We start from the raw sequence: 25,187 nt of genomic DNA, 5'->3' as shown, positions 1-25,187 counted from the left end.
ATTGTTAGAGTTTCTTTAAGAACTCAATTATTCAGTTTGGCTGAAAACATTGAATACCTTGTTTATCTGAATAAGTTATGGAGACAATGTTGAACACTATTCAAGTGAACAAGATGAACATTGTATTTTGTCCCTAGTCACTTAATGAGTTGACGTCTCGGAGTGACTAGATTGTAAGTCGATTGATGGTTGTTCAATACCATTAGGTCATATGTGATGACTGGTCGATTACATAGGCAGAGTGTGTGACACTTTGCCGGACAGTGACCATTTAGAGAGTCCCTAAGTTCTATTATAGATGTCTGGTCGTGGCGGGGATCTCTAAGATGTTCTAATGAGTCGATTCTTTTGACTGGAGACTATTATCTGAGCAAGTGCAGTTTTCGAGTGACTTTGGTTTTTGTCCTAGGTCGTGCCGTGAAAGGAGGTCAAAAGGGTATTTACTAGGTCATGGTGAGCTGTATTGTGCAATAGGATAGATAGGGCATACAAGAATTGTCCACCCACGTTGGGTAACTATATCTCAAGGTCACTCGAGGAGTTAATGACTACAAATGCGTGGCCACGCTCCGAAGTAATCTGTGAGAGATTTTTCCGCTCAGGTAGTCACACTCCCGATCGAGAAAACCACTCGCGATATGTTCGTGTGCAAGTGCGACCTGAAAGACACCTTGCATTGAGTGGGAGATTAAAACGGACAAGAGAATTGGTAGCGCACACCTTGTGTCGGACAAGTGGGAGATTGTTGGAGTTAGTGTCCTCCACAATAGTGCGTTTACATAATAAATCTCATTAATGGAATATCATCAGATATTTAATTATTTGATCCTCGTCAGTTGATTAACGTAAATCGATAACGGTTGGCTGACTAGAGTTTGACGTTATTGTCGTGAGACAGCGGTGATCAACTGACACCTTTCGGTCACACCTAAAGGAACGAACCCCAATTGACAACTAATTAATTGTATGAGATACAATTTATTTAGTCCCTTGATTTATAGACTAAAAGGTTAGTCGATTATTTTTAGAGAGATTTCGAGTTGCGAACTCGAGGCACGGCAGTTATTATTTAATTATGTGATAATTGAATAATAAATTTTGGGAGACGGGTTTTAGTTAATTAATTGTTAATTCACTAAAACTGTACTAATTGATTAATGTGATTAATATTAGTACGTAAATAATATGTGTAGTGGTACACGTATATTTACGGAGTGATTTGGACGAATTAATTATGAAAGTATTTAAAGATGAAACGATGTTTAAAATAAAATTACACGTATTTGTGCGACAAATATAAGAACCAATATGGACCCGTAAATGGGCAAGTGGACCGTGTAAAATAGAGTAGTGGATGATTAGGAACATAATCATTCCACCTTACTTTATATACTTCCATAAGTTATCTTATTATAGATTTTGCATGTGATGTAAGATAAAAAATATAAGACAAATTGAACACTCTACCTCACCTACCCCTCCCACCGGTTTTCCCCCTATATACACTCCAAAATGTTTGTTCATTTTTACACACAACAACATTTTGAACATTTTGCATGTGTATCTACTTCTCTTTAAAAATAATAAAGCATCTTCTTACTAAGTTTGTTAGTATACAAAATTAATATTTACTAAGAGAGTTAGTAATATTAAAATATTATCAAGGGTATAATTTTAACAAGTTTCTAGTTAAATACTTGTTAGAATTTTTGGGCTGAGTTCTTGGGTGCAACTTGAAGGAGACTTTCTTTTTGAAGATTTTTCAAGGAAGATCATCCATATCTTTTTAGCTCAAAAACAAACTAGTAAGGTGATCTAGTTTGTGCCCATTTTACCATATAATCAATGTAAGAAAATTATTTTTCCTTAAACTTTTATTTTTATGCTTTTATATTTGCATGCATGTTACATAGATCACCTAAATGATAAATTATGTGATAATTTAATTTTTATTAGAGAGTCTAATATGGATCTATGATCTTTCACATACGATAGTACCCTGCCAAACCCAAGAAACTTCTGATCTCCGACACATTCTTCGGTGGTTCCTACTTAGACACCGCCTCTATCTTTGTTGGATCAACAGATACACCATCTTTAGAAATCACATGCCCCAGAAAGGTAACTTCCTTGAGCCAGAACTCACACTTAGACAACTTTGCATACAGCTGATTGTCACGCAAAATTTGTAGCACCAACCTCAAGTGCTCCTCTTGGTCCTCCTTAGTCTTGGAATAGACTAAGATATCATCTATGAACACCACCACAAACCTATATAAAAATTGACTGAAGACCATGTTCATCAAATCCATAAACACTGCTGGTGCATTAGACAACCCAAACGACATTACCACATACTCATAGTGACCATACCTCGATCGAAAAGTTGTCTTCGGTATGTCCTCATCCCGAATCCTCACCTGATGGTACCCTGATCTCAAATCAATCTTTGAAAAGACTCCTGTTCCACTCAACTGGTCAAACAGATCATCTATCCTTGGCAAAGGATCCTTGTTCTTCACTATAACCCTGTTCAGCTCCCTGTAGTCAATGCACAACCTCAAACTCCCATCTTTCTTCTTCACAAACAAGACTGGTGCTCCCCACGGCGATACACTAGGTCTAATGTATCCCTTATTTATCAAATCATCCAACTACTTCTTCAGCTCTTCTAACTCTTTAGGACCCATGCGGTACGGGGCCTTAAAGATTGGTCTCGTCCCTGGTTTCAACTCCACACTGAAATCTATATCTCTCTTTGGCAGAAAACCTGGTATCTCCTCCGGAAAAATATCTGGAAACTCGTCCACCACTAGTATCTGATTAGCTGTCGAACCCACCTTACTATTGTCTTTCACATGGCACAGAATCAAAGAACAACCCTTCCTCATATAAGACTTCAATGTCACCGCTGCAATCACTTTGACTTTGGGTTTTAACAACAAACCCACGATAAGACACACTAACTCCCTTAGGACCTCTCAAAGAGACTCTTTTTAGTGACAATCTATTCTAGCCTTGTACTTATCTAGCCAATCCATACCAACTATCATCTCAAAACCCTCAATAGAAAACTCTAACAAATCCACTGGAAGGTCAACCTACCCAACTATTATAGATACACATTTATACAACCTCCCATAAGACACCGACTCACCCAATGGTATAAAAACCTCATCTTTTACAGACTCCAAAATGTCTCAAACCCAAAAACTTAGCATGACTCGACGATACAAAAGAGTGTGACGCCCCCGAATCAAACAAAACAAAGGTAGAAACATCATTAACAAGAAAGGTACCCGTGATCATGTGAGCATCATCCTCAACAGCTTTCTTGTCCATCATGAATAACTTGTCACTGGTCTTTTGTCCACCTCCCTGGACTGTACTAGCTGAAGTAGATGGCTCGGCAGCCGACCCCTGATTGTTGTTAGCTACCGGTTTCTGATAAGAATTACCGCCATTGCGGTTAGATCCACCGTTGTTACTCTGACCTCCTTGGTTATTCCATGACCCAGCCGGCCTGTTGCTAGCAAAACTCTGAGACGGACCCTGCGAAAAGCTCCCATGCGATGGCCTCTGAAAACCTCTCCCCACGGCACTAGTACACTCATGCCTTTTGTGGCCCATACCGCCACAGTTATAGCAAGAGAGATTCCAACTACTACCACCACGACCACGCCCATATGAAACTCCACTACTAAAACCCGATCCCGGTGAGTAAGCCCTCGCCTGGTTGTGGTTACCCCTCTTGTAACTGGACTGACCATCACCCTCACTCTCAGCCTTTCTGTTGGGTTCTTTCAATTGATGATGACATACCCATTTAACTTGTGCGTTCTTAGTTTACTATTTCAGGATTAATCGATCAATTTGCAAGTCTTAATCAAGAATCGTCAACCGCATACTACCCAAGATTTAGAGTCGTTTTTGTCAACCTATGTAAAGATGAAAGGGTAAAATACATGTAATGGTAACAGTCAAGCCTACCGTTACTCATCACTGGTAATAGTGTGCTTGACTGTCACGTTTGACCCGTCACACTTGAAGCAAGTCTCTCATTTTGAATATTTCACTTTTTATCAAAATAGACTTTTATACATCAGCTTTAAATGGAGTTTTAAACTTGAAATATTGAAAGGGTGGTCTTTGAAAAGAGATTGTAATTTGCACTTCAAAAGATTTCGTCTTTTATGCTACAACTTTTCTTTGGCTTTTTTGAAACAATGTTTGGTTCTTTCCTTCCTTTATCAAGAGTTGTCCTCTTGTTAATGTCTTCTTCATTTTGTTTCTGAAAAATACAAGGACTCTTTAAGGAAAATTACAAGCCTTCTTTTCTCCTCTATGCTTCTTAGAAAGAAGTCCTTTTGGTGCTAATTTGGGAAGGTCAACTGTAACACCTCCATTTATTTAGGAGCCTTTAGCAAGACATTCCCAATAAATAGTACTGTTAGCATCTCGGTTGCCCGAGGTAAATGATACAAATTAAAACAAATCAAAGTACTTTAATAACTTTAACTGAAATAATGGTTTTATTACATTGTCAACCGATTAAATTTAAACCTTAACATTACAATATACTACGCAGCGGAAATTACATAAATAAAGTTGTACAAGTCAACTAAGTGATCTAGACAGCAAGTATGGTCCAAGTCGAGCTCACGTCCCAATGCTCCCAAGTCAGCTAATCTTTAGTACCTGTCAAATCTGCTCCCCATTATGGTTCATCACATGTGTTCACGAATACACTGTCAACCACGAGGTTGAGTAGGAATAACTAACAACAGTAGATAACAATATGAATATGCATTATATGACTCAATAGATCCATTCAGCCGAGTTCATCACTCGTAACACTATTCATCCCGCCAATCCCTGGCCGGGGAAGCCTCAACCCGAAGGTGAGAAAACACACTATATTACTATAAAGTAATGTCTGCCTCAACACACAGTTGATAAATATCCACCAGACGGTCTGCAGAACCAGCCTGGGGCCTGCCTCGAGAATTCACGATTATAATCGTCTGCCAGAATAAATCTGATAACCACTATACATTATTATAAGTAACGTCTGCCAAAATAAATCTGATAACCACTATACATTACTATAAGTAATGTCTGCCAGAATAAATCTAATAACTAATGTAAATGTCATGCTTATATGAATGCAACGATAAATAATAATAATCAGCCGGATATAATCCACAATAATCAACCACAATGATATAACAAGTATACTTCCAGCCACAATACTCATGTGAGATACAACAATAACAGCCAGTTGAGTAGTTATTCTACCTGATAAGCAAATATTCCGTATACAACGCTCCAAGCAAAGCAAAGCAATCCAACACGTAGAAACCCCAATTAAATTGTCTCAACAACTCCGTCACCTAATAAAATATCATTATTTCAATATTAATTCATTTATACTTTTATTCATTATTTATTAATCCACAAATTACATTATTTATTATCATATTTTATTCATAACTTATTATTATTAATTATTATTACGGTATACGAAAACCCAAGCCAAACCCAACTTAAAAACCCGACTCAAATAAATAAAACCCAAACCCATAACCAACCCATATACCTCGTAAAACACTAACAACCCACAACCCCATGTAACACATGAAACTACCCCCACACCCATACATTCACGGTTTAAAACTGTGATCAACGCCTCACCAAAACCCGCGTCCCATGACACCCCTAGCCACCACCAGTACCACCCAGACCTGCTACGCCCTAGCCTGCACCACGGCCAAACCCGATAACCACCTAACACCCGCTAAAACACCCTCTACAACCCGCACTTACACGCCCTAGACAGCCCTCGAAAACCCGACGCACAATGACTCAACTCAACACATACACCACCCTACCACCACCGTGACAACCCTAGTCACCACCGTGGTCTCCCTTGACCCACGGTGGTCCCACCACCAGGCACAACTCACGACAACCCACCAGACCCGACAGCAGCAGTAACAATACCCTTATAACCCCTCCCCTAATTCACGCTTTTCCGGCCACCCTGCCACCATGGTCCCACTTCAGACCCTACAACCACCACCAATCAACTCGCCTCTCATCCACGGTCCCAACCAACCCGGGTCCGAGTCAAACGAGTCACGGCAAAGGGTGTAAATCTGAGTTTTACTCCTAAATACGACCTAAACTCTCACCTTCGAATTTCCGGCCACCACCACCGCAACCCACCACCATAAAATGACCCATACTACCTAAGGTGGTCGACTACACCCTAGGTATCTCCCCTAAACAACCCAGGTCAGTCACGCTTAAGAACGGGTTCAAAACGAAACAAAACTCGCAACACAATCACCCCTCGAAACTCGCCTGAAACCACCCTCTCCCGACGGTCAACGGTGGTCAAATCAGGTCATCAGGGGTCCCTGGTTGTCCACGGTCACAACTATGGTCACGGCTTGTCCTACGGTGGTCTAGTTTACAAGTTATAGCGTAGCAAAGAGTATATATGAGACGGTCTTACCTCGAGTTAATTAGCGATGTAAATTCCGTCTTTATTTCTTCTACGTCTCCTCCTCTTCTCTCAAATTTTCAGTTTGCATATGATAAACTAGGGCAAGGTATTTATCTCTATTTATAAGGTAGGTTTAGATCTATAAGAGAGCAATTAGGAAACTACGTAATTACCTTATTACTATTATTATTATGAAATACGATTACTATTATTATTATTATTGATGGGGCATATTCTGCACCGCTGACCAAGTCAACATATTGAGCAAGGTCAAAGATCTCCACAGCAAGTCAACGACTTAGACAGCCTAGCCGATGCACCCATCGGCTGTCGGCTGGTCTCGGATGGCAACCCGCCACCGGACACATACCCGCGTACTCATATCCAAGACCCCTCGGCGGTGAGTCAACAGGGCCCGCCGAGCTGCCATAGGTCCCTCGGCCGAGGGGTAGATCAGTCTTTCCACCTGCTAGCCACTTGGCCACTTGGCCACTACGTGACAAAAGGTGAAAGCCTATAAATACTCCTCAAACTTCATTGAGGAAAGGATCCAAGAATCCACAACTAAACCTAAATACACTATTCATCTGGTAATATCTTCCTTATCTCTCTACAATATACATTCAAATTAAGTAACAACTTATCTCTTAAGTTTACCGACTTGAGCGTCGGAGTGAGTACGCTTGGCACAAAGCCAAGCCCTCGCCTTCTTCATTGTTGCAAGAGAGGCCGAGAGGAACGATTAAGACCAAAGGAGAATCCAACTCAAGACATCATTCAACAAGCCACGGGTGGTAACTATACTTGCTCTGGAATTACACCCGGAACAATTGGCGCCGTCTGTGGGGATCGCTACTAGAAGATAGTCACATTCATTCCCAAACAAAAAAAAAACAACACAAAAACCCACCCAAAAAGCTAAGAAGATGTCAAAACAACAAGACGCAGTCGTGACCGACGAAACCGCATTCTACCAAGATGATACTTTCAACAATTCTGGAGTCGTGCAGCCCTCCACCGGCGGAGTAATCCAACCGGAGTTCGGGATGCCAATAATACCAGACACGCCGCTAACCGCCAACCAGGTCACCATCATAGGACATGTGGTTGACGTAGCAAAACTGAAAATGGTCCTGGACTTAATTAGTAATACGCCTGCTCACACTGTCACGCCGACAAGAGCGGCGGAAACCGTCCAGGAGACCAGGGCCCAAAACGTGACTCCGAGAAATTTGAACGGAGCACTGGGAGAAGCTGACCCAGCCAAGTCGCCGGGGGAGCCCAAAGTGGGCGTGGTAGACCTAAGTCCTTCCCGCACTCATGGGAGGACAGCGTCCCCGCAACACGAACGAGGCTTACCCCAAAGGAACCAGAGGAGTCCGACTCAGCAGAGTTGGAGAAGAAGCCCGAGTCGAAGAAGGAGTCCTTCCCGCTACGAAGAGAGGAGCCGGATTAGGAATGCGAGGAGCCGATCGCCGCGTGTCGTTCGACACGTGGTCAGACAGCCCCTCAACGCCTACGTCCTAGAAGTCCAGGTGCCGACTAAGCTCAAGTTGCCACCCCTATCATACAAAGGAGATAGTGATCCAGCCGACCACGCTGAGGCTTTCGAGTCTTACATGTCGGTATGGGAGCAGCCCGATGAGGTCTGGTGCCGAGTTTTCCCAACAACTTTGCATGGGATGGCTCAAAGTTGGTACAAAGGGCTTCCCGACGGCTCGGTATACTATTACGCCGACCTAAGAGACGCCTTTCTAGCCCAAAGACTCTTGCAACAAGAGAAGGGCCGTGGAGACATCGGACCTCCTAACTATCAAACAGGAGGGGGGGCGAGTCTCTACGAAGCTATGTGAAGAGGTTCGATGGAAAGGTCCAGAGATTCGAGAAATTAATCCCGAATCGGCGGCCTTGCGCGATGAAGGGCCTCCCAAGGGGAGACTTAAAAAATGAGCTCATCAAGTGCGGAGGCCCGAGCTTGGATGCCGCCAGGAGGATGGCCGACCAGGCCATCAAGGTAGAAGACTATCACAAGACCTGGGTAGGCCCCGGCGAGGCCGAGCACTCGAAAAGAAGAGCGCCGAGGACAACCCGGATGAAAGACGCCGTGACCACAACGGGTCACGGTCCGATGACAGACGCCGTGAGAATAATAGGTCACGGTCGGACAAGTCTGCCAGAAACAGACTCGACAGCGCCGGGTGGAGTTCGGGAACGTACCACCGTAGGCGGTATAGTGATAAAACCCCTCTCGTCGTATCGCCGCCGAGGTCTTCGCCCGAGCAAAAACGAGGGCCGGGTGGGAGAGACCCCCAAGCCAAAAAGTGACGGTGACACGAGCCATCGATCGTGAGTACCACGGCCACACCGCCATTTAACCAACGATCACGCCGGCATCGAAGAATGCCATTGAAGAGCTGATCCGGAAGGGGAGCCTCGGCAAGTACGTCGCCAAAGGCCAAAAGACTGACGCCGACAGTTCAGGTAAGAAATCCGTCTTCGAACGGATAGGAGTAATCCATGTTGTCATCGGGGGCAACGAGAACGGAGGGTCCGCTCATGGGCACAAACGGCACCTGAACGAGCTATATCAGGCCATCAACTTTGTGCCCAACACAACGATCCCCGCTTCCAACATCCCCGATATAACCATTGGAAGGAAGGACTACGAAGGAGTCATCGCTCCTCACAACGACCCACTTGTAGTCAATTTGGACATATCCAACCACCTAGTCAAGAGGTGCCCGATTGACACAGCGCATACACGAACATCATGTTCAGGAGTGCTTCCTCACCTCGGCCGAAAGTCAAGGACTTGAGCCCCCGCACCAACCCACTATACAGCTTCTCTCGGGGCCGGCTGTACCACCGGGATCAATCGACTCCGGTGACATTCGCGAAAAGAATGCGGCTAAAAATGTCCTAGCCGAGTTCGTGGTCATCGACGGCTCGTCCGCCTACAACGTTCTCATAGGCCGAGTCACCCTGAGCGAGGCCGACGCAATGATGTCCATCCGGGCCCTAACACTGATGTATGTCTCGGACCGGGGGAAGCGCATAAGCTCGTCTCCAAAGACGAGAATGACGAGGTGGTCAACGTCCGGATAGCCGCGCAGGATGCAACATGCAATCCCTCAAAGTGGCAAAGAAATCGAAAAAGGAAAAGTCTATCCTTACAACAGAGGGCGACCTCATGGATGTAACTAGCGGCCGACTAGGACGGTGTGCCTTTGATAGGCCATTAGACGCCGGTAATCTCGGAATACTCTATGTAGCAGCGGAGGTGTCCAAAACAGCTGTGGGCACCCCGACGCATGTTTTTACCTAATGAAAAATCGTCCAAGTCTTCCATCAAAATGTTCATTTTCCCCCTAGTCACTAGGAAGCGAAGAGACGCCACTCACACCGTCATACCGACAAGAGCGGTAGTCTTTATCGATAGCGTATGTCGGCTCACACTGTCATACCGACAAGAGCGGCGAGCTCCATGAAGAAATAGGCGCCGTCGCAGTCACCCTAAGTAGTAGACGCCACGGCGATCACCCCAAGAGGTTTGACGCCGTCGCAGCTCACTCCAAGTGGTAGACGCCACGGCGAGCTCCATGAAGAAATAGGCGACGTCGCAGTCACCCCAGATAGTAGACGCCACGGCGATCCACCCCAAGAGGTTTGACGCCGTCGCAGCCACTCCAAGTGGTAGACGCCACGGCGATCTCCATGAAGAAATAGGCGCCGTCGCAGTCACCCCAAGTAGTAGACGCCACGGGCGTCACCCCAAGAGGTTTGACGCCGTCGCAGTCACTCCAAGTGGTAGACGCCACGACGCCTCCATGAAGAAATAGGCGTCGTCCGCAATCACCCCAAGTAGTAGACGCCACGGGAGTCACCCCAAGAGGTTTGACGCCGTCGCAGTCACTCCAAGTGGTAGACGCCACTGCGCCTCCATAAAGAAGTGGCGCCGTCGCAGTCACCCCAAGTAGTAGACGCCACGGCCATCACCCCAAGAGGTTTGACGCCGTCGCAGTCACTCCAAGTGGTAGACGCCACGGCGATCAATAACAAGAAGCGATGCTGGCTCACACTTTATCACACACCGACAAGAGCGGCAATCACCACCAGGAAGCGGACACCTCGATGGTAATGACCAGCGCAGGTGATACTCGCAAAGCGTTCAAAATGCCTCAGAAGCGTTAACACGATTGAGATACGCACTCTAGACCGCCTCGGCCAAGCCGAGGCGGAAACAAAAGAGACACTCAATTAATAACGTAAGGAGACAGCCCGGACGAAGTCATAGACGCTAAAGTACAATTGAGACGCTCAAATACTAGCGCAAGCAAAAGAAGTGAGGTAAAAACCTCGGCCAGGCCGGAGGCAGAAGAAGCGAACTCTTATTAAAAATGTTCAACGAATTACAAGAAATTACAAGGATAAGCCAAAAGACAAAAGGTTACAGATATCATCTCCCTATGTCCTTTGTTGTCTCGCCATCAGCCGGTAGCAAAGACCTTCTTCGATGGGTAACCCAAATAGTTCCTTAGCGCCTCGGCCAGCAGCCTCAGCCTTAGCCTCGGCAGCCTCAGCTGCCCTTGCCCACTCGGCTTCCTCCTTGGCCGCTTTAGCCTTCTCAGCAAGAGCTGCCTTCTCTGCGGCCGCCTCCTTCTCTATCTTCGCCCTCACCGCCTCCTTGGCCTTCTCCGCCACGGCCTTCTTCTTGGCTTCAAGCTTGTCATCAAGCAGCTCGTCATATTTGCCCCACGAAAAGGAACCATCAAGAGGGAAGAGCTCCCCAATCACTTCCCTAGCAGCTCCTTCGGCCAAATCCCGGAATTCAGCACACATGTTAGGGAGCATGACGGTTTGGAGCATCTCAATGTCCTTCTCCTTTTGCCTGGTGATGGCCTCTTTGCTCCGAATCACCTCCGCCCTTTGGGCCTTAAATAGGTCCCCGGATTCGTTCCTCTCATTGGAGATAGAGGTCGGCGTGCCTCCTCGAACAAGTTTACACTTCTACAAAGAAATTCGCCTTCGGCCGCCGCAGCCTCGGCCTTGGCTCTCTCGCAAGGACCTCCTTTTCGTCCTCCCGAGTTTTCTTTCACCAAGAGCGCCTTCTCAAAGATCTCCCCTAAGCCTCTGCTCATTGAGAAGATCCAGCTTCGCCTTCGCGGCCACCTTCTTAGTGGCATTAAGCTCAAAAGCGGATTGAGCCACGGCTTTTTCCCCGCTCTATGATACGAGCACCGGTAAGATCGTTCCACCTAGCCGCTCTTTGATCGCCTTCGTGCCTTCCTCTATAAGCCGGGAGACTAAGCCTTCGGGATGAGGAAACAAAGTGGTGACATTTTGATCACCGGCCGTAGCGGGCCGGGAGAGGGAAGCCTTCTGGGATGAAACAATGGTGACGTTTTGATCACCGGCCTGCAGCTGGGAGAGGGAAGCCTTCTGGGACGAAGAGTTAACGGTGACGTCTTGATCACCGGCCTGCACAGAAATCCCCTCCACTTGCTGCCCAACAAGAGCGGCGGACGACTGCGGCTGATCTACAAAATTTAAAGTAAGCATCGATCAACATACACAGACATGCCGAGAGCTCACACGGGCAGCGCCTAAGGAACCGGCTAAGTCTAAGCCACAGGATAGATCAATACCGTGCTTGGCCTTCTTGGCCGAAGGGCGCATTTCCTCGTTAGCAGCAGAAGCAACGGCAGCGGTAAAGGCTGTTTGCTTTCTTTTACGGACAAGGGGCGACCCCTCCTCCTCATCGGAGTCATCCCCATTGGAGATATAAACGATCTCCACCGTCTCCTTCTGAGCAGGGGGGATGGAAGGCGGAGCCGATGTCGACGCCATCACCGCCGAAGGCTTTGTTTTTCGCGTGTGGCGCGGCATGTTACTTACAACCTTCGCCTGGGCCTCCACCACATTCAAGCTTTTCACCGCCGATCCATAAGATCATTCGGCGACGTCCCGCGGTCATGGGCTAGAGCCTTGGGATGCAAGTTAGCAATGCTTTTATCTTTGTGCAGCCCCATTCTCCTGAGGATATCCTCGATGTGTCCGGTCCAAAGTGGCTCAAAAAGAAACAAAGCAAGAGTTAAGTAGAAGAAATAAATCAAAGTTCGAGACACAATGAGAACGGTGATGGGCCTCACACCGACCCCACTCACCCCGTGCTAGGGCCGGTATGAGGCCGACATGGCAAAGCGGCTCATCCCGAAGAATGATCTGCGTTGGGGGGATCCATCTTTTCGGCAGCCCACTCTTGTCCACCTCAAAAAGCCTCATCGCCAGCTTCTCGTCCTCCTTAAGAAGGACCTTGCTGGCATCCATTTTAAGCTTCTTCCGGGTGACCCATCTGTCATGCTCCGCCTTAGTCTCACACCGCAAATTAACCTGGTGCTGAAAGGAGCGGGGCAGCGGATAGTCATCCGGCACCTTAACGTACACCCACCGATCTCTCCAGTCCTTACAAGAAGTAAGTTTGTCAACAGAGACATAACCCTTCTCCATGTGCACACTGTACCATCCGATGCGGCCAGAGATCGACGGCTGGAGATAATGAAGCCGGCGGAATAAATTCACCGTCGGGGCCTCCCCCTTGAAGAGACAAAGCCAGACAAAGCCGACTATGGTCCTCATAGCCAGCGGGTGCAGTTGGGCAACAGCGACGTTCATAGCTTTAATGATGGCCATGACGTACTCATTCAACGGAAACCGGAGCCCGTACTCCAAGTGTCGCATGTATACGCCGGTATGGCCCGGCGGAGGGCAACAGACTGCCTGACCCTCCTCAGGGATAACAATCTTGTATCCCCTGCCAAAGAAGAAATGGCCCTCGAAAAATTTCTCACCGGAACAACTGGCCAACTTATGGGTCCAAGCTCGGTCAACGCGTACCTTGCAGACGTCACCGTGATCCATAACGCTTCGCCTCACCTCTTTGGGACGAGCCTTTTCAGAATCATCACCAAAATCGTCTGCGTCATCATCGACATCAGAGTCATCCTCCCATTCCTCCAAAATCCGAGGATCGACTTCAGGAGAAGGAGACCTAGGGCCCCCAGGCCTTATCAGGAGGGCGTCCAACTTCTCCTCCTCATCAAGACGCGACGGGGAACCCTCCGGCACAGAAGTGCTAGTCCCGGCGTCAGCAGAAGACATAATAGCAATAATTATTTAACAAAATAAAAAGTGAAGAAATTTGTTTGTTTACCTTGAAGAAAAACACTCGCCGGAGTAACAACTCTGAAAATTAGAAGACAAAGAAACCTTTGAAAGTTTAGAGAGGAAAAATTTTGGAGAATGAAATTGGTGACCAATTTCACGGGATAACTGCCCTATTTATAGGGAAAAGCCCATAAAGAAGGACCAATCAGCGAACAGCCCATGAAGCGTCAACCAATCAATGTGCAGACACGTGTCGGACATGCAACCACGGGATGTCAATCGTTGCAACAGTTAGACGTCAATCAATGCAACAGTGACCAAGCGTCTTCAACACGCCTATTCATATCTCCTTGCCTATTCACCTTCCTCAACGAATTCCCAAGCACCAGCTCTCCGCCGGCCACATAATCAACCAAGCTAAGTAGGGCCGGCCGGGGGCAATCAAAAACAATCGGCACACTCAATCCTGGTCTCGGCCAGCGTCACTTTCTTTTCCACATCGGATGCCCTTTACACATCCATGTGGAGGGGGGATATGGTACGGCCTAAGAAAGACCAGGCCGAGGTAAAAGAGGCCGCCGCAGAAGAAGCCGATGCAGGAAATTTTCCACAAATTACTTACGCAGAATATACGCTCAAACGTACATCGGAGCCCATACCACGGCATAGACTACGCTGGGGGCAAATTGATGGGGCATATTCTGCACCGCTGACCAAGTCAACATATTGAGCAAGGTCAAAGATATCCACAAAGAAGTCAACGACTTAGACAAATTAGCCGATGCGACCCATCGGCTGTCGGCTGGTCTCGGCATGGCAACCCCCACCGGGACACATACCCGCGTACTCATATCCAAGACCCCTCGGCGATGAGTCAACAGGGCCCGCCGAGCTGCCATAGGTCCCTCGGCCGAGGGGTAGATCAGTCTTTCCACCTGCTAGCCACTTGGCCACTACGTGACAAAAGGTGAAAGCCTATAAATACTCCTCAACCTTCATTGAGGAAAGGATCCAAGAATCCACAACTAAACCTAAATACACTATTCATCTGGTAATATCTTCCTTATCTCTCTACAATATACATTCAGCCAAGTAACAACTTATCCCTTAAGTTTACTGACTTGAGCGTCGGAGTGAGTACGCTTGGCACAAAGCCAAGCCCTCGCCTCGTTCATTGTTGCGAGAGAGCCGAGAGAACGATTAAGACCAAAGGAGAATCCAACTCAAGACATCATTCAACAAGCCACGGGTGGTAACTATACTTGCTCTGGAATTACACCCGGAACAATTATTATTATTATTATTATTATTATTATTATTATTATTATTATTATTATTATTATTATTATTATTATTATTATTATTATTATTATTATTATTATTATTATTATTATTATTATTATTCACATGGGTTGTACAATTACTACACAAGCTTTGCCCATTTACACTTCCAATTTACTCGGCCCATCTCCTTTCCCGACTCATTTATTATTTTATTATATTTCTCGTCTTATTTTGATTTATTAATTATAATTGCTGTAATTAATTATTTAAAAATGTATAAATTATTAATATCACATTTACTAAATTACGGGGTATTACATCAACACTTTTGTCTCATGACCAAAAGTTTTGACTTAAAACCATAGCATGCATCCTCTCGTTTTTTCCCTATAAAAGGAGCACCTCCCTCCACTTTGAAAGCAAAACTTTTAACCTGAGAAATCAAAGTATTTTGCAAAATCAGTTTTAAGAACTCAAAGCTTTTTCTTTTGCAAAAATCTTCTAAGTCTTCAAGTGTGTCAGTCATTAACAAGGTTACTTCATAGTATTATACTCTCTCATCTAGAATCGTTTGTACCAATAAGTTGTCCTTATCAATTCTTTCTAAGAATCAGTTTGAGGAAACTTGGTTTTGTAAACATTCTAGTTAGAGTGTCGAGTTCACACGACGGAGTAGTCTTAGAACTTGTGTCGCAACCGGAGTAGGTTGTTGGTCCTTTTATTGTAAGTGTCTTAAGTAGTCGGAGTAGATCACTTCACTTATTAATAAAAGAAGATTGGACGTAGGCCTTTAGAGTGTCGGCCGAACCAATTCAAAACCGTTGTGTTGATCTTTTCTTCGCTTTTAATTCCGCTGCAATTTACTTACTCGTTCTCCTTTTACGGTTTTGCTAGTAACAGTCCTGAATACTGTCACCTCTGGTTAACAGCTTTTACTTCATAAGTTGAGACCATTAAGTAACAGTCAGAACAGCTGTCACTTCTAAACTCTACTCGTCTCCTTGGGCTTCCATGATACACATTTAATCATTCAATTTATTTGATGTATCCACTTGCTCTTTACATTGTTAATCAACTTATCTTTAAACAACAAAGATTAAGTTGAAATTTTAAAATAGTATCTAATTCACTCCCTCCCCCTCTTAGGTACTTAGAATCCTAAACTCTTCACTTTCTCTTCTTAGGACCCCTCTCCTTGTTCTATTTGGCCATTTCGGCCAATTTCTCAGCCCCCCTGCTCGCTCATAAACTTCCTTAACATCTGTAAGGACCCGAACTGGTAGTTTCTCCATTATCTGGTAAGTCAAGCCCTTCTCAAACCTCAGTGCCAAGTTCTCCTGATTCAGCCTCATGTCCTCTGCATATATCGACTTCTCATTAAACTTGTGATAGTAATCAGCCACATTCATATCCAGGGGCGAGGCCACTAAGGCCTTTGGTGCCGCAACCGTTACATCAAAGGCGAAAAATTCGGTTAGAATTTTGTGATTTGCTACACCAAAATTTACTACTTCCACACTAATTATCTATACATTTTACCTTGAGTATATATTTTGTTACACCGAAATCAAAATCCTGGACTCGCCACTGGTCATATCTAGAGTCATCTTGAAAGCATCGAACTCCTCCCCCAGCTTACTACGAACATGTTCATGTACACACTCCCGGCGCATAGCTCTCTTAAACTCACTCCATGGTATAGCTGACTTCCCCTGCTTCAGATACAAATCGAAGGCACTCTCCCTTACCTTGTCCCACCACTCTCCCGCAGCATCTCTCAAGTAGAACGCAGCTTGTTCCGCTTTGAAGTCATCGGGGCAATGAACCACATTCAAGATGTTCTCCATCTCCATATGCCAATTGTCGAGCAAAATCATACTAGAATATTACCCACGATGCGACGGTCACAACGGCGTAAAGAACACAACGATCCGACGACTCTAGCCCGTAGGATTTGATAGCAATGAGAGGAGAAGAAACTATGTAACTTTTCTTTTGTGTAAAGAGTTTAGAAACATTGAAAAAATAAAAAGGAATTGATAAAATAACTTTATATTTCATTCTCCCGTTACTATCAAAACCCGGCAAAAATAACCCATAAATCGACGTACTCGATCGAGTACATCACTTACTCGATCGAGTGCCCCTTACTCAATCGAGTAACCCACTTACTCGATCGAGTACCCATCAGCAGTACACTGTTTCGTACGCAACACTCACTTACTCGACAGAGTAAGCCTTACTCGATAGAGTACCCAACAGTACAGAAAACCGTAGTATTACAAGTTCAGTTCAAATCCTATAAGTTCAGTTCAGTTCAAACCCTATAAGTTCAGTTCAGATCCTATAAGTTCAGTTCAATCCAAATTCTATAAATTCAGTTCAGTTTAGATCAAATCAGTTTCAGTTCAAAAGAACAATGCCTTAATCTCCTTATCTCCCACTATATTTTAACTCATACATACATCTTCATCTTTAATAATTCATTCATCTTCATTCAACATAATAAAAACAACAATTCAAGGGAACTTCTTATTCATCTAATTTACTTAGTATAGTTATTATTTCATACCAATTGATAAAATATTATTATAGATTGATTGAATTCTTGTATACTACCCTAGAATATATGGGTTAAATTATCCCTTTTTACCCTAGGAAACTTTTTTGTTTTGGTGATTTTTTTATTTGAAGTTAAATTGTAAACATATAACATAAGACTTTAAGAAATTAAAATTTCCTTAAATATAGATAAGTTGAGTAAGGTAACAAGCTAACTACATCTGAGAATCAGAGTTAGTTCAAGTGGTAAGAGCTACCTTAATCCAAGTCTCCAACGATGAAGTAAGGGGTTCGATTCTCACCCGCGACATAAGTGCGTTCTTTTGAACCAAAAACAAGCTAACTACACGAGTAAAATGACTAATCTAACCAATTCAAGTTAAAACACAGGTGTCGCGTGTATGCGTAATCAAACTCGAAGGGAGTTCAAGACAACTTCCATAATGTTAAATATTAGACCTGGCAAAATAAACCAAACCCGATTCACACTACCCAAAAATGTTGACCCGTGACCTGAACTACTGCACCTGAATTGATCCGACCTGACCCGAGATTTATTGACCCGTAACTGACCCGACACGAAGTGATTCGTTCCAAAAATGACCCGACAAAACATTACTTTAATAGTTTAATTGACCTAATAATATTTGAAATAATTTTTTCTATTTTAATCATTGACCTGAAAATGACCCAACCCGCTTAACCCGAAAATAACCCGAAAAATACATCATAAAACCCAAAATAACCCGATCCAACCCAAATTAACCCGAAAAAAATTAAGAAACCCGAACTAACCTGACCCAAGGTACCCGTTAGCCATGTCTATAAATGCTGATATTTCGACTAACGAATCTTACAATGACTCATCAATGCACATATTCAACAGTATAAACCATAAAGCCATTTGTGCAACTTTAACTCTTAACATGCAGAAAAGAAGAAAAGAATCTGATGCCAACTCTATAAAACCACCATTCTTCAATAATTATGCCTTTCAATGGTGGATCACATAAGAGAAGAAACAACAAAACTCAACTATTTAACTCAGTTCCTAACTCGGACATGACTTCTGTATCTTCTCCTTACAAATGGTGGGCTCGAGTTGGTGTTACTGCCCTTCTGTTTTCTTTTATCCTTCTCTTCGGCATTTCGTCGAACACTTGGTTTGCACCGCGCAATTCTCTGAATAATTCTCAATTGCCTCCTGTTTATACTGTGGAAATTGTCAATGAGTTTCCTCATGATCATGATGCTTTTACCCAGGTTGACTTTTTGTGTTTTTTTTTTCTTACTGTTGTTTGATCATCTGGGTGAAATTGTTTTTTTTTGGTTGTTTAATTAGGTGTTAATTAGGGTTTTTTAGTGTGTTTGTGATTGAGTTTTTGGGTAATTTGAAGTGGGTTTTTCTGGGTTATAGGTAAGGATGCCAAAGTTCAGTGCTTTTTTGGTTGTTTAATTTTTGAGTTTTTAACTGTTGGTTGAGCTTCAGTTGTTTCTAATTGTGTTGTTTGTTTGATCATCTGGGTAAGTTTGGGTTTTGTAGTTTAATTAGGTGTTAATTATGTTTTTTTAGTGTGTGTGTGATTGATTTGTCAGTAATTTGAAGTGTGTTTTTCGGGTTTTAGGTAAGGATGCCAAAGTTGAGTGCTTTGTAATATGATCAATTATAAGTTATAACGCATTGATCAATTGCCTATTTTTAGAAATGTAGTTCGGATATTATTGTTGCTGGTGAGTTTGGTATCATGTAGTCCTGTAAATGTTAGAACTGAGCAACATGATGAACTGAAGGAGATTAAAATTGATCTTTGGATGTTTGTGAGTGGAATTGTGATACGATTTTAGGCAGACAGGGAGTATGTATGTATGTATGCATGCAAGTTCTGCTTGCAGCACTGCTTCTTTTGAATGAACCCTAGTCAATTGATTCCGGTTCTTTTGGGACCGATTTAGTATTGATGCATACATATTGCATTTGGAGTTAAGGAATTATGGTTTGGCTACAATATTACTTCCTCTGTCTGAATTGATTTTCTACGCTTGATGAAATATTCCTCACAAGTAACAAATGAATGAAAACGTAACGAACCAGATGAGATAGAGGGACTGACATTCTTAGTTGTTGACGTAGCGTTGTTTGGTTACTTGAAATCTAGTTTATAAGTCTTAGGTTTTCCTTGGTCTCCAGTAGAATAATCACTGTTCCGTTTTTGGTTTGTCTCAAAAAAAAATTGAGCACTTTCCATACCAGGAAACTACAAAATTATAATCTTTTTATACTCCTATAGAAAGGAACAAATTTGTAGGTGCTAGAGTACAAATTTGGTTTGAAGTAAATATATGTATTTAGGATATTTCTGGTCAATTTCTTAAAAACGAAGCCTTTTGAAAGTTGTCAATCTTTTCGGGACAATGGGACTGTTTCTCTATTGAACAACTTAGGTTGTATTTTTTGCCAACTATCTTTCTTCACAAGTTTATGTTTCTGTTAGCGTGAGGATGACATCAATTTGTACCAATTCCAGGGTCTTCTCTACTGGGGAAATGATACTCTGTATGAATCAACTGGTCTTTACGGACAGGTGAGCTCTTCTCCCTTTTACAGTTGCACTTTGTGTTTGCCACATGAGAGGAAATGCAGGGTCTCTAGTATGTCTTGGTACTGAGCATAGCAATGTTCTAACTTCCATTGTTCTGATGGTATTTGTTCTATTACGGTTGCTAATAGGCAAGTATTTTTCATGTTTGCGCTTTTAACGTTTGTGATATGACTTGGGCTTCATCCTTGCAGTCAACAGTCAGGAAAGTGGCTCTGCAAACTGGGAAGGTATGCCATATTTCACTTAATTTCTCATCACCTTTACCATGCATTTCATATTTGTTCTATCGTGCATGTAATTTTGAATTTGAGGTCCATAGGTGATCACGGGGGGAATGCTTTCAATGACGGATTACTATCTTTGTTTTTTGTAATTGTTCTATTTTTTAGTTACACACAGACACCCCCATAGTGGCACACATGTGCTTTATGTGTCTGCATGCTCCTGTGAGGGAGCGTGTGTGGTTGCGGGTTATGCATGGGGATCATATGCATTTATGGGACTGCAGTACTTTTGGTATCCAGGAAAGGCTCCCAAATCTATTTTACATTGAGTAGATATCCCGTGCTGTCTATGTTTGCCCCTCTCCATCTAAGGCATTGATTCTTGCGGAGGCACTTTCACTTTGTTATGTAGCTTTAGTTCTTGTGCTTATTATACTTCTAGGGGAAAAAAAGCTAATGTCGGTATGCTTCCTCATAATATGTTTCAACCCTATGATTGTTCACTTCCTGCTTCACGTTGGCTGCTTTCATTGACACTTTGTAAGGTTTCGTAGGTTGAGACTCAATATAAAATGGATCAATCTATCTTTGGGGAAGGATTAACTCTTCTTGAGGAAAGGTTTGTAAGTTTGTATCTCTTACAGTTCTACTTATGCCAGACACCATTTTGTACATGCAATGTTAAACACTTAAACTACAGTTAATGTTAGTGCCAGATATGATTGTCTCTCCTTTTTCACCCCGGGATATTGTTTGAAGTTTAGCAGTTTTTTGGAATGCAAAATTTTACCCTGCTTGCTCTTGATTTGACATTGAATCAATCATTGTCGACGCAACATAGTTGTATTTTAGGATCCGAAGATTCTACAAAAATGACTTAAAAATGTGAGAATAATGATACAATGTCTGTAATTCATGACACATAGTAATATTGGGGCTATATTTTTCCCAAGTATGGACTCAAGAACTTAAGTTGGATTTTAGATCACTCAGTTTCCTTCTTGTGAGTCTAAGAGGGCAATTTCTTCTAATTCCTGAATGTTTGTTTCCTGTAGGTTGTATCAAGTAACTTGGCTGCAGAAAACTGGTTTCATTTATGAGAGAGATAATTTCAACAATGTCTGTAATTCGTTATTTCTTACTTGGACTTAATACTCATTAGTAGTTTATTGTATGTGATTACTTACTGATATGGCTGATGAGTTCAGTAAAATTTAGCGTAGAATACACATGTGAATTAGCTTCAAAGTGCGCGATTCATTCCTGAAGTTTTCATGCTTACCTTGTAACTTGCTCTCTGATTTCTGAAAGCCTATACTATTCATACTTGATAATTTGGTTAAAAAGTTCTTTATGTAAACGTAGCTGTGCGTGAGAGAGAAAACATTTTTGTACGACAAGATAAAACGATCTTGATCCTTTTATTTCGCAGTCTGTAGTATTTGATTTCGGAAGAATTCCTCGAGCTGCTTGGTCAATAGTTTCCTTTTTAGATATGAAGGGTTGAGAATCTTGAAATAGCTAACTCGATGGTATCTGGTGGAACTAAAAATGGTAGGAAGCACACAACTAACCTTTTTAGATATGAACAGTTGAGAATCTGGAGATAGCTAACTCCATGGTACCTGGTGGAACTAAAAATTATTGAAAGCACATAACTAACTACCCCTAGTTTATATCTCCGCTCTTAGCATATACTTTCTCTTTGCGCCTAGTTCGATATTTATACCTTTGCTTACTCTTTTCTCACTTTATTGCATTTGGTATCTATACAGCTATACCTGCTTCTATTTCATACATTTAATTTGTTAGTGGTTTAATTGTACTGTACATATTTTAGGGTTTAAAGGGTTTTGGGTTTGATCGACTCACTTAAAAGTTAAAACGCAATCTGGCTGTAGCTGGCCTAAATTCCCCATTGTTGCTTAGCCCTACTTCTCTGTTTGCTCTTAGAGTTTTGATTGCTTAGATGTTTGACAGTTCCATGCTCTTTTTTTTTTTTGCAGGTAACAACATTTACTCATCATATGAAAGATGGTTGGGGTCTGACAACTGATGGGAAAACCTTGTTTGGAAGTGATGGCTCTTCAATATTATATCAAATGGATCCCAAAACTATGGAAGGTTGCTGCCACAGTTTTATTACTCTTTCACTTATTTTCTTATTCAAGTTTCTTTAAAAGTCACTTTCTCTTCTCTTTTGTCACAAAGTAATATCACTATCTTCCTATAAGGTATTAGCTGCTGGTGCCTTGGATTTCCCTCACTCGCATTTGGTGTATGTTTGTGAGTGTGTACATGCTCCAAGTCGCAACTCCTCCTATCACATAAAAAAATCTTCGGCAAAAAAATGTATATTTATTCTTGGAGCTAAAAGTAATAAGATCCGTGATTTTCGCTGGATTCTACTTTTTACTCTTTGTTTGAAGTGATAAATCTGTAATTGGTTTAAAGGATAGTTTTAAAAGAATTGAAGCTGTTTTCTTATGCATATGAGTCCTTGAACCTCATTGACGTTAACTGTAGGACCTTTTATTTACAGTGATACAAAAGCAAAAAGTCATGTATGAAGGTGGTGAAGTACGATATCTCAATGAACTAGAGTTCATAAATGGTGAAGTATGGGCAAATATATTTGGGGTAAGACTTGTTTGTTAACTCACAATACTAGTTTAGTGCTTTGCTAATCATTATTATTTCAATGTATGTGGGAACATTTGGCTTACAAAAGCACTCCTTTTGACTTGTCAAGTTCTCATTCCCTTACAACATAACAATACCGAGACACATTTGGATTGAGGTTCCTGCTGATACAAAATGTCATTGCTTAGTTGCTGCATTTCAGATTCTTAACAATTAGAACACATGAATTCTACATTGTACATGCAATAACATAAACATGTGTAATAAGTCAATATATTTGTCTTGGTAATCCTTTCTCAGTCTTCTTTGGATCAAATGAGATCTTGCTTTTTTGTTGTGATCAGGTACTATTCCGTATTTCATGTACGAAATTGATTGTGATAACTGAGAAGTCTCCTTCTCTATAACTCCTTAAAACCGTACACATTTTTGTAATCGGAACAACCTCTTTGTGTTGCGAACACAAGGGTAAGGCTGCGCACAATCCGACCCTCCCTTTACCCTGCAATTTGCGGGAGCCATTGGGCACTGGGGTAATGTTGTTGATGAGTTTCTTTTGTGAAGGTGTATGGTCACCTAATTGAGTGTTAATTTGGTGTAAACTGCTTTTCGTGGTGCATGTATACGCACGCGTCTTAGAAGTCTGTTTCATTTCTGGGCAGGCTGACTGCATTGTTAGACTATCCCCTGGTGGCACTGTTGTGGGATGGGTTCTTCTTCCCAATTTAAGGTATAAGTTATCGATTTAATACCTCTTTTTTCAAGTCAATCTTTTCATCTCTCTTTTTTAACACTCTTGATTGACACTTCCATTGCTTATATAGGGAAACATTGATACAGGAGGGTGAAATGGTATGTATTGATTACATTGTATGGTCAATTTCTGGTTTATACACTCCTTATTCTTCTAATGATCTCTTGTATTAACAATGTACCATGTTCCAGGTTTTTGATGTTTTGAATGGCATAGCATGGGATAGCGATAAGCAGCGCATATTTGGTAATCTGTTTTTTTTTTTTTTTTTTTTTTTTTTTTTTTTCTATGCTTTCCAGACATTCTCAGTTTACGAATTTGCCAGTGTTCAAGTTGATTAACTGAATGATGATAAGACCTAAAGTAAAATAAAATGTAACGATTATAAGAACTAAGCCACTGCGAACAAGTAAAATGTACACAAAACCAGAAAACTGCAAGTGTTTCTTGAATATGCTTTGGCGAAAACCAGAAGCGTTTTGGAAACAGGCATGCAAACTGAGGTGGTTTGGTGTACCACAGAAGAGAAATCAAAACTAGCCTGTATATATTTGTGGTTTGTACCATCTAGTTTAGTCCGGAATTAAGCCAATTTGACCACAAGAGCGACAATCTCTCCCTCCCAAGTTTTAACCCTCTTGCATTCTAGGAGTGTGTGAACTCGAAACCTCATGTTAAGCTAGCTCAACTCCTTGCATTTATCCTAGTGCTCAGAGTAGAATTATCTTGGATAACTTTTAGTTGCACCATCGGGTTTAATCCGGAATCTAGCCAAGTATTTCTACAAAAGCAGAAAATCTCTCCCTCCCATGTTTTAGCACTGCTGTGTTGCAGGGTCTTGAACCCGAGACCAAGACTCTACTTAAGCTAATCAGTTGTAGAATTAGCCTCTATTTGTGAGCAAGCTTTAGGTGTATTTATTATCAAATATCGGTATCTACATTTTCTTTTGCAGTGACTGGTAAACTTTGGCCGAAACTATACGAGATTAAGCTTCATCCTATGAAGGAGCATTCGCAGGTTAACATTCAACAGCTTTGTATGCCGAACTTAGATTTTCATCTCTGAAGCCGTGGTAGTGGTGTCCCTGTGAAAGCCGATGCCCTCAAAGCTTCAACATCTGACCTAGGGAGATATCGACCCTTTTTACATCTTATTTACTGGTTGTAAATTGTAGTATTAAAAAAATTAATTTTGTCTACATTTTGTACCAAAATATGCATCTTGGAGGAGATTCATTTTGAGTTATACCAAAAATGTTCTTCAATCACATATACGAGCAATACTACATGTAGCAGTGTGAACAAACCATTGTGATTCATAATCTTCCAACATTTATCATGATCTTTAGTACTGCATCGCCGGTCTTACTTACAGACAGGGAACACTTGTGTGAAGGTCTAACATTTGAAGTTAAGCTTTTGAAATTCAAGTTCAAGTTACAA

At 42.5% G+C, this 25,187-nt stretch overlaps 1 protein-coding gene across 1 annotated transcript; it reads left to right on the top strand.

The window, feature by feature from the left end:
* Positions 1–18,376: 18,376 nt before the first annotated feature.
* LOC141618353 (glutaminyl-peptide cyclotransferase) lies at positions 18,377–24,999 on the top strand. The gene is made up of 11 exons (XM_074435451.1): positions 18,377–18,784; positions 20,047–20,103; positions 20,313–20,348; positions 20,900–20,964; positions 21,401–21,464; positions 22,352–22,469; positions 22,888–22,985; positions 23,651–23,718; positions 23,813–23,840; positions 23,934–23,988; positions 24,698–24,999. The coding sequence occupies exons 1-11, from the start codon at positions 18,509–18,511 to the stop codon at positions 24,808–24,810; spliced, it is 978 nt and encodes a 325-aa protein (XP_074291552.1). The 5' UTR covers positions 18,377–18,508; the 3' UTR covers positions 24,811–24,999.
* Positions 25,000–25,187: the final 188 nt, after the last annotated feature.

Source organism: Silene latifolia, chromosome X (assembly GCF_048544455.1).
Source record: "Silene latifolia isolate original U9 population chromosome X, ASM4854445v1, whole genome shotgun sequence".
In the NCBI taxonomy this organism is placed as follows: domain Eukaryota; kingdom Viridiplantae; phylum Streptophyta; class Magnoliopsida; order Caryophyllales; family Caryophyllaceae; genus Silene; species Silene latifolia.
This window is presented reverse-complemented; position numbering and strand designations above follow the sequence as displayed.

What these genes read in the sequence shown, in the direction of transcription:
- LOC141618353 (XM_074435451.1), top strand. Translation starts at nt 18,509, where the DNA reads ATGCCTTTCAATGGTGGATCACATAAGAGAAGAAACAACAAAACTCAA. An exon ending in ATCATGATGCTTTTACCCAG is followed by an intron (nt 18,785 to 20,046) that starts GTTGACTTTTTG and finishes TACCAATTCCAG; the next exon opens with GGTCTTCTCTACTGGGGAAA. An exon ending in TTAACTCTTCTTGAGGAAAG is followed by an intron (nt 20,965 to 21,400) that starts GTTTGTAAGTTT and finishes TGTTTCCTGTAG; the next exon opens with GTTGTATCAAGTAACTTGGC.